The 10,063-nt window shown below is 37.2% G+C and overlaps 1 protein-coding gene across 4 annotated transcripts; it reads left to right on the top strand.

Moving 5' to 3' along the window:
* Positions 1-3,738: 3,738 nt before the first annotated feature.
* Positions 3,739-9,809, top strand: LOC121743379 (axial regulator YABBY 5-like). 4 transcript variants are annotated; one of them, XM_042136679.1, is made up of 6 exons: positions 3,739-4,218; positions 6,387-6,506; positions 6,962-7,100; positions 8,228-8,276; positions 8,359-8,434; positions 9,425-9,809. In XM_042136679.1, exons 1-6 carry the CDS (start codon positions 4,150-4,152, stop codon positions 9,539-9,541), a joined length of 570 nt encoding a protein of 189 aa, XP_041992613.1. In that variant the 5' UTR covers positions 3,739-4,149; the 3' UTR covers positions 9,542-9,809. The 4 variants fall into 4 exon arrangements, with proteins under 4 accessions (XP_041992613.1, XP_041992608.1, XP_041992628.1 ...); XM_042136674.1 differs by having other exon boundaries at positions 6,956-7,100; XM_042136694.1 differs by lacking the exon at positions 3,739-4,218 and adding an exon at positions 5,441-6,292.
* Positions 9,810-10,063: the final 254 nt, after the last annotated feature.

The following is a 10,063-nucleotide window of genomic DNA, read 5'->3' as shown; positions in this document are numbered from 1 at the left end:
GGAGAGAAAAAGGCGTTGAAATAATGGGGCTAGGGTTTGGGTTTCTCCCTTTTTTATATTCTAGGATTAATTCTCCACTTAAATAAACAAAAATAAAAAATAAAACAAATTGTGGAGTGAAAATAGGGAAAAGGGACGTGTACTAGGGGAGTATTTTAAAAAAATATATTTAAATCCTCAAATAAATAGGAATAGGATTTAAATTGGTAATTTCTTGTAGGAAAAGACTCCCACAATAGGTAACAGATAAATTAATCCCACAAGTAATTGAAAGGCATATGGGCGAAAATTATGTAGAATAGCATAGGGATAATTTGGTTTGGATTTAATTTAGATAAATATCCCAAAGCAATTAATTAAATCCAAGAAAGAAAGTATTATTTCCAATGGATAGGAGGGCCGAAAATTCCAAATAATATGGCTAGAAATATATGCATGATCTCACTTAATTTAATTCACACATTGGAAGCTTAATCACATTAACTCACATAACCCACAACAACTAATTTTACATAATTAACTCAAACACATAGAGACTCAATTTCCACAAAAGAAATTCTTATTCAACATCCACATTAATAAAAAAAAGCCATCAAATAAGAAAAAAAAAATAAAAAGTCATAATTTTCCGGGGTGCTACATTTAGGCAAAGTCATTCCAGTTGTCCCCATACCAAAAAAAATAAACAAATTACATTAAAAATATCAACGTGCACCCCTCCGCGTCCATAGCTCTTCAGTTATATCGTTTTGGAGTCGAACATGGGCTTGTCGTTGGCGCATGTCGGCAAATGCACGGACTCGATCGGCCTCTTCATGGGGTATCCCATACGTACATTGGCGGTGGCCACGCCGTGGCTTGGACCGGCAGCATCAACATCATCATTGGCCCAATCAGTCAGTGTTGGACCTTCATCTTCGACAATCATGTTGTGCATGATAATACATGCGTACATGACATCAGCGATGCTGTCAATATACCACATTCGTGATGGACCCTTCACTGCCGCTCATCGAGCCTGGAGCACACCAAATGCCCGTTCCACATCCTTGCGCGCTACCTCATCACGACCCGCAAAATAGATCTTATTTTCGTCGGTTGCGCATCTGATCGTCTTCACAAAGACGGGCGACATAGGGCATATCTCATCCGCCAAATAATAGCCCATATTGTGTTGGTTGCCGTTGGCGACGAAACTGACGGCCGAACCAACGCCCATGCACTGCTCGTTGAAAAGGGGCGACGACTGGAGGACGTTGATGTCGTTGTTCGACTCGGCTACTCCAAAATACGCATGCCAAATCTACAGCCGGTAGTCAGCTACCGCTTCAAGGACAATCATGGGATTCTTGCTTTTGAAGCCGGTAGTGTATACCCCTTTTCCAGGCAGCGGGGCAGCTCTTCCACTCCCAATGCATACAATCTATACTGCCCAACATTCTCGGAAACCCGTGCTGACTCCCGTGCAAATCCATTAGAGCCTGACAATCTTCGTGGGTAGGCTTCCGAAGATACTCAGCCCCGAATATCTCCCTAACGCCCTCACAAAAATACTTTAGGAAATCGCGGGCAGTCGTCTCGCCAATGTGGAGGTACTCATCGAACATGTCGGCCGCACCGCCGTATACCAGCTGCCTGATTGCGGTAGTGCACTTCTGTATGGGTGTGTCGCCGGGTTTACCAACCGCATCCTCCCTTATCCTGAAATACTCGTATTGACGCTCTAAAGCGCCCACGATACGCAGAAATAACGAATGACTCATCCTAAAACGTCGCCGTAACATGTTCTCCCCAAACCGCGGCTCCGGAGTGAAATAGTCCTCGTACAACCGACGGTGTGCAGCGATGTGGTCTCGGGGTACTATAGCTCGACGATGGATGGGTCGAGGTACCGTCGGCTGCTGCTGCTGCAAGGCCGCTTGTATCAAGCGATTTATCTCCCTGGACGTAACGGCCGGCACATCTTCGTTATTTCGACGGCGTAAGTCATCAACACCCCACCACTACCACTAGCCATTTTGGATATACTAAAAAACGTAGAGAGAGAGAAACTCGTTGAAACAAGTGGTGCGAATGAAATAAAGTTCAACGAGCCGTATATATAGAGTTTTTTTAAAAAATAAAAAAATAAAAAATCGGGACGTCCGTCGGGATACCGCAATGGCAGACGTCGTCGGAAAGCCGCGGATTTGCGGTGTCCGCAAGCGACGTCCGCATCCGCCTCGCGCTCGCCTAATGGCGGACGTTCGGCACGCCGGTCCGACGTCCACCGGGACGTCCGCCATTGCTGATGCTCTTATGATTTCTGCCGTGTATCTATCATTAATCAATTTATTCTCGATCATTAGCCATCAATAAGCATTAATTAGCCACTTGTCTCACATAAGGTAATCCTTCAAAACCGATTAAGGCTAAAGTTAGATTAATTTTTGTCAATATTCTTTAGGCACAAATATATGGAGCAAAAGATAAAAGTCGCATCCTTTGCAAAAACGTTACACTTTCGAATCGAATCATTTGATCTCCTGTCGATTAATGTTGCATAGTATAACCAAACAGAAGTTGGGACCGTGAATTTATGTCTTTAGATGCCTTGTCCTTGTCAAAAATGTACATGATGGCAATTGATTGTTGATTCAAGAAAGACTAAGAGCATCTCCAATAGAGATTGGACAGCCATAGCCTAGCCACAAACTCCACCTGTCACATCATTAGTACTAAAAACTCCTCATGCCACATCATCAGGACAATCAACTGGACAAGCAATAGGTCAGCCATAGCCTTGACACAATAAATAAAATTATAAAAAATAAATAAGTAACAATAACACAAAATACGCAATTAAATTTACGACACAAATACGGTAAAATTCATTAATAATATTAAAACTTAAAAAAGTACATTAATTAAAAAAAAGTACATTAATTTAAAAAAAAACTCCTCCTCCACACACGAGCCCCCCGGCTCCGCCTCACTCCTCGCCGTCGTCGCCGCCGCCGTTGTCGCCGCTATCCGGGACCCCCAAATCTGCGGCATCTGAGCCCACGTCTGAGCCCCCCAACTGTGCCGTGGCGGCATTCAAATCGGCCCGCATACTCACGAGCATTGAGTGAAGAAAACTCTTCTCCTCGAGATCAGTTGCCGCCTTCCAGTCAGCTAAAATCGGCCCGCAAATCGTGTATATATAGTGTTTCGAAAATTAAATTAAAAAAAATAAAAAATTGGCTGGCCGATCGCTCGCCGATCAGGAGTCTGCAATGGCGGCCAACCAATCGGCTAGCGCATCGGCCAACGCGCGGGAATCGGCGTGCGCTCGACGCTTTTCTAACCCAAATTGGCGCTCGCCTGCTGCAATGGTTCGGCGAGCGGACCGGCCAGCGCCGAGAATCGGCTAGCCGGTCCGCTCGCCGCCATTGTGGATGCTCTAACAATATTTTGGTTGAAGATAGAAACTTCTATTTCGCTATTCCTAACTATATTTAGCTATACGAATATACTAAATGTGTACAATCAATCAATCAAAGTAAGAACACTGTCGACGAAATAAAATAAAATAAAACTTGGCTTTTTCTCTTTCAAGAACTTAGGGCTTCAAATGGGTGATTACGTTGACACAAAATTGATCGAATTGTTACAAACTCTAATCCCTAAACATTCCGAAACATTAATATCTCGCCCCCCTCGTCCGCTGCAGAATATGAAGCAATATAAATACAAAAACCACATCACTCCACCCACTCATTCTCTCAATCATAATACCCCCCACCCTCTCTCTCCAAACCATCTTTCCATAAATAAAACACCATTCTTTTCTTTTTTTTACAAATCCCATTACAAAAATACCACTAAAATTTTGCATTCCCACTTCTCTCTCTCCCATTTCTCTCTCCTCATCTAATTTCCATTCAGTTTTCTACACTCATTTCTTGCCCTCTCCTCTCCGACTACCATAAAAACAACGCATTAATTATACATTTATCCTACTTAAATACACACAAAATTGCATAAATATATTGACCCCTCCTTCTATCTCTTGGCTGGATTTATAATTCCTCACTTCTTGATCTTTCAGCCCTTCTCTTTAATTGTTTCCCTTCTTATTTTTCTATAGAAAAAACTCCATCTTCTCTGGCGATCTATCCGGCTAAGATGTCAATGGAATTGACCGCTGAGCCTGTGTGTTATGTTAATTGCAACTACTGCAACACTATTTTAGCGGTATAATTTTCTTTTGATTTATTTTACTTCATTACCATGTAGCTAGTTAAATTTCATGAAGAGATCAAATTAAGGCTCAACAACAATAGGGTTTTTGGAAAAGAGCAGCCTTTCCCTTTCTTTTGTGAAACACTCAATTTTTGGTTATATGTTTAGTGTATTGCTGCTTAAAAAAGTAAAAAAAAAAAAAAGATTCAATTTTTAAAGCACTCTCTGAAAAATGCTGGTTGAGAATTGTGGGTTCAGTGAAATTGTTGGCTGTTTTCGATTTACCTATATATGGTATGGTATTTTATGCTGATGCTGATTCTTACTAAAAAACAATTCTGTCTAGAAAACTGTCGGATATGTTATGGTGACAAGAAAGCTAGGAAGTTATTATTACCCAGTTCATATTTTATGTACCAAGAATGTGTGTTTTGGCCAAAGATTTGATTTTTTCTCTTAATTTCGCTTTATTTTTGGGGTTAAAGGGACAAGAAATTGAAATCCCAGCAACCCAGAAAGAAACCTGCTTTTCGTTTTCTGCACTCATCACATTAAAGAACCATATTTTAGATGTTGGTACGTATTTTTAATAGTCAATATGAACCCTATGATCTTGTGGTTTTTAGGGTTCCTCTTATCTGCGTTCAAACATCGAATTTAATTATTGCAGATGCAGTTTTGTCCTTTTTTATCATCTAATTTCTCTTGAAACTTTGTTTTTTCTTGTCCGTACACCAGCCCACTAAATACTCATACACCTTGTCTGAAATGGGTGTTTCTGTTCAAACCCATTTAAATCTTTCCCATGAACTTTTTTTATTTATCTCATATAAATTTGTGTGTTTTATGTTGGTTGGACTCTTAGGGTATCCACTATAGGGGTGGCGCGCCGGCCGCCCCCTTCTCGCCGCCGCCCCGCCGGATTATAGTAGGGAAAACGTCCGCCCCGAGGCGGACAAAATTTCCGGGGCGGAAGAGGCTTCGGCGTGTTTTGTGCGAGGGCGCACCGGTCCCCGATCGGCGCACCTATAGGCGCTCCGGCCTATAGTGCGCCGGCGATCGGCGCGCCAGCCGTGCTCTGCGATTTTTTTTTTTTAATTTTCGACAATTTTAGGGTTTAGAGGGAGATTGGAGAAGGAAGAAGAGAGAAAGAAGCAGTTTCAAATTTTGTGTAATTAAAATGAAAATTGGTTATAAAATTTCGGGGCTATTGGAAGTGTTCGCTTATAGTGGCGGAAACTTTTTTTTTTGCGCGGACAAAAAAACTGGGGCTGTGAACAAAAAAAGGGACGGGGCTATTGGGGACGTCCACCTTATAGTGGATACTCTTAGACTCCAAAATAAAATCAAGACATAGAAAGTGTTTTCCTTTTATTTCATCAAAGTGTGTGTGTTAACTAACAAGATCGCTCTTTTTTGGTGTGATTGGAAATAAATTTGGCTTAATTTTACAGTCTGTAAAAAAAGAGCAATCAATTGACAAAATTGCATACGATTTAATTGATGATTTTTCCTCTTCGTTACTGTCTTTTGATGAATTCCGTTCCAGTCACATAGCTTTCCTCTCTCTCTCTCTAAAACACGCACACACACACACACAGTGATCACTGATGGTGTCAGTGTTGCAGAAAAAAGTCAGTAGCACCGAAAAGAAGAGAAGAGAGAGATTTATTATAAGGGGAGTAGTATTAAATATATCTTGGTTATTGTCCACATTTGAGTGCCGTTGCCCATATATTCATGAATTTCCCTCAATTTTACACATTCTGAAGCTTACTTTAACAAACCTTCATCATACAAATACTATATGATCAAACTTAAACAAAAAGAAAGATGCTTATACATATATATACATTGTGCGTGTGCGTGTGTCTATGTATATACTATATATCATTATCTTATAGGTGAGATGAAAAATGAAAGTAAATCTACTTGTGTTTCTTCAATACTTCCCATTTTTGAAAATATGGTGTGACAAGAACTTGCGCATTTTTTTGTTGAAAAGAATGGGATATCTTCGCCGCTCTCTGTTAAGGCGATATATATTGTCTTCTTGTGAAAAACACGCACAACACACAATAGAAGGGTAATTTGCTGACCCTAGGGTTTAGTTTCATGATCAAGATTTAATTTTTTTTTTTTTTGTGGTGGGTTTTATATGTGATAAATATTGTGTGCAGGTTAATGTTCCATTTGGGAGCATGTTTAGTATTGTAACAGTGAGATGTGGGCACTGCTCAAACTTGCTCTCAGTCAATATGGGAGCTTTGCTTCAGTCTGTTCACCTCCAAGATTTCCAGGTGTGAATGCATACATATATATGTGTGGGTGTGTGTGTTAAGAGAGAGAAAGAGACCATTCTCTTTTTCCAGTTTCTCTCACCAAGAATTCGGGACTACATTTGTGCGTTGTAGATAGATAATGATGATCCCAAAATGCAGAATTATATATTCGAGCATGTGTGTGTGTATGTGTGACTTACAATTTCTGGCTACCACCAAAATTTTTTTGAAGTAGATGATGAAGCATGGTCCCAAAATGAAGAATTTAACTTTTGACGAGGTGTGTTATTGTATTTTCTGCAACCATTGTAGTAGAATAAAAGCAGAGAATTTGAGGGATATCTACCTTCTTTTAATTTTTAATTTAGTTCAAAATATATATGAGTTCATTTTAACAATACATTATCCTAGTCTGTTTTGAGATTATTTTTTTATACATACGATCCAACGAATTTTTGCTATTGAAGTCGCAGAAACAACAATCCTTGGCAGCCTTGGCTACCGGCTTCAACGCAGCGGTGGCCACTAGGGACAACGGCTCCTCTTCAAAGTGCAATACATACGGTTCTCTTCAAGTTGACACTGAACACCCTAAGATACCTCCAATACGCTGTAAGAGTTTTTTTTTTTTTTTTTTGAATCTATGTAGTTGTCTGAGTATATAATACTACTACTACTTGGATTTAGTCTCATTTTAACTTAGCACAACACGGGTTTTTAGAAATTGTTTGACTCTGTGAAGAAAATGGAAAAAATGGGTTAGTGGTAATGTGGACCATACTTTTATATATTAATTTTATAATAGAATATGAGTGTAATGAGTTAGGTGAATGGTAGAGTCCATTTACTTAGAATGAGAAAAGGTAAATAAGACTATAAATCTGAAATGGCAAAATGAGACATTATTTCATGGACGGGAGGAGTATACGAAACTTCTAATATGGAGTAGTATTAATTATAGATTGATTGTTGAAGTAGTGTAGGATGTGAAAAAGAAAAGAGCCATATAGTTGGACTTTGGAGAGACTAGTGTACTTTATGATGAATTGGAGAGAGAGGATTAGCTGACAAATTTAAACATATATGAACTGTTGTGATAGTGACATAACATTTCGAGACAAGTCATGGTCTGCAAAGAGCAGGAGACTCAAACACACACAGGCCTGGCCTGGTACTTTTATGAATCAGTCAATGCCCCTTTAATCTTTATACATAAGATATAACCACTAATCAATGCCTTATAGATCATGCTAGTTTCCTAAAATATCCATTTTATTTTATTTTCATGGACATTGCAAGTGAAAAGAATAAAGAAGTCTTTAATTTAATTGGTTATACTCCCTTTGGTGGAGAACATTATATTTAGTGTTATTTTATACCCAGATCTCAACACGATAAGCCTAAACTTTGTAGACATTTAATTTCCTTCTAACTTCTCGTGGACGTGTAGACCTAAAATACACTCCTAGCTACTAGAATGATTATTCGGTTTCTATATATAAATTTTGTACATGACATTTTGATATGTTCATTATTAGAGAAATGTACTAATAGAGATGATATTTGGTGTGATGAAAATATTGTTTACTAGTGAGTTTTGGAAGTAGGACATACATACTCCATGTAGGAAGGATATTATTTAAATTTTATTTTCAATAATGTTGATAACTCATATATATATATATACAGTATACTCCAAATATTTTTTATTAATTGTGTCTTGAATCATGGTTTCACAGCACCAGAGAAAAGACAACGCGTTCCATCAGCGTACAATCGTTTCATAAAGTAAGGAGTATCATCGTCTTTTTGCTGTGAAAACACACTAGATAATAAATTATTAAGTTGAGTATATGTATTGTGTTGACAGAGAGGAGATTCAGAGGATAAAAGCAACCAATCCTGATATTAGCCATCGTGAAGCCTTTAGCACTGCTGCAAAGAACGTAAGTTTTATTCAATTACTTCTTCATATCAAGAGATAAACTAAAACATTTATAATTTTCCGACCTAAAAAACCAGATCCCTAGTGGGATTTTCAAATATCACATAATTAGTCCTTCCTCAATCTTTTTGAGAAGATGGATGACCCCTTTTCTGATACTACCATACAAGATTTTATACACTTTTATTTAAGGAGTTTAAATAAAGAGAGAAAATGTTATTGAGTGTTTTGAAGTACTCTATGAAATATGAATAAAGTAAGAGAGAAAAGATTATTGAGTGATTTTAAAATATGAGAGATTTGAATAAAGCAAATGAGAGAAAATGTAACTGAATATTTTTATTATTTTCTAAATAAGGGGTTTGGGACGGACAGGAAAAAAAATAGGACATCTTCGTTGGGATGGAGAGAGTATCATAACATATATTCGGGTGGCAACATGTGAAAAGTAAAATAGATGCAAGAGTGTAATAATCATTTCATAATGCGTAGTTAATGATGTACATCTATTAAGAATTATTGGCCTTAATATAGTGCAAAACCAAAATAAATAAAGAAATAAATAAAATACATAAATGAACTATTGTTTGTTAACTAATAATTCTTCAAATATTTAAAAGTTGCATTTATAAATATATAACGACTGTGGATAATAATTATCCATAATTTTGCCTTACATGACTTGAAATTACTTCACATAAAATATACATGCATCTTCATAATCAATTTGTCCGCATCTTTTTTTTATTTGTATATCATAGTATAAGTTTTGGTATTTTAAGTTAATCTTTGTACAGAAGCTTATATTATCACAACGGATCATATATATTGTCTCGAATTGAGAAAATATAACCTTTAATTTATTAAAACAAATTTCTTAGTACTCCCCTAAATATAGTTGACATATTTTTTTTTTTGCATAATCAGAAAACAATTACTACAACAATACAAAAACTATGCGTCAGTGATTTTGATATTGTATGATATGCAGTGGGCACATTTTCCTCATATTCATTTCGGATTAAAGATGGAAAGCAACAAACAAGCAAAGCTGGATCATCCAGTTGCAGCAGGAGAAGCCACGCCTCAAAAATCTCTTGGTTTTTAGTAAGATTACTTTTGCAAATTAAGGTTAAAAAATGCATATTTTCATAGCCTGAAGATTTTGGTCGTTTGATCCCTCTCACAACAATTATTTTTAATTCATAAAATAGTATGAGGGGTTTAACACCATATTTGTTCAACTCGTGGGTTGCAAAGATACAATTTTTTATTTTCCCTAAAAACTAATTTTGTCTAAGAATTTCAGATATTTGAAGCCAAACATGATAATTATGTATACGTCTAAGCATCTACGTGATTATTACCGCGGTTAACTGTGTCCTATTTATAGGTTTTAATACTGAAGTAATATATATGTTCATTTGTGCATGTATATAGTACTCATATGTTTACTTAATTTGCAACTTGCTGGAGCATTTTTATCTCATTAATTTCCTTGTGTATATATAATTTATTTATTTAATGCTGAATAACGTATATAATTTTCTTTGCATACTAAACAAACATGATCATTGGTGCAATTTATATTGAAAATTAATCTCATTCTATTTTTTTTTTGTTTAGGAGT

The sequence above is a fragment of the Salvia splendens genome, chromosome 1 (assembly GCF_004379255.2).
Source record: "Salvia splendens isolate huo1 chromosome 1, SspV2, whole genome shotgun sequence".
Classification (NCBI taxonomy): Eukaryota; Viridiplantae; Streptophyta; class Magnoliopsida; order Lamiales; family Lamiaceae; genus Salvia; species Salvia splendens.
Note: the sequence above shows the minus strand (reverse complement) of the source record. Positions and strands in the feature narration are given on the sequence as shown.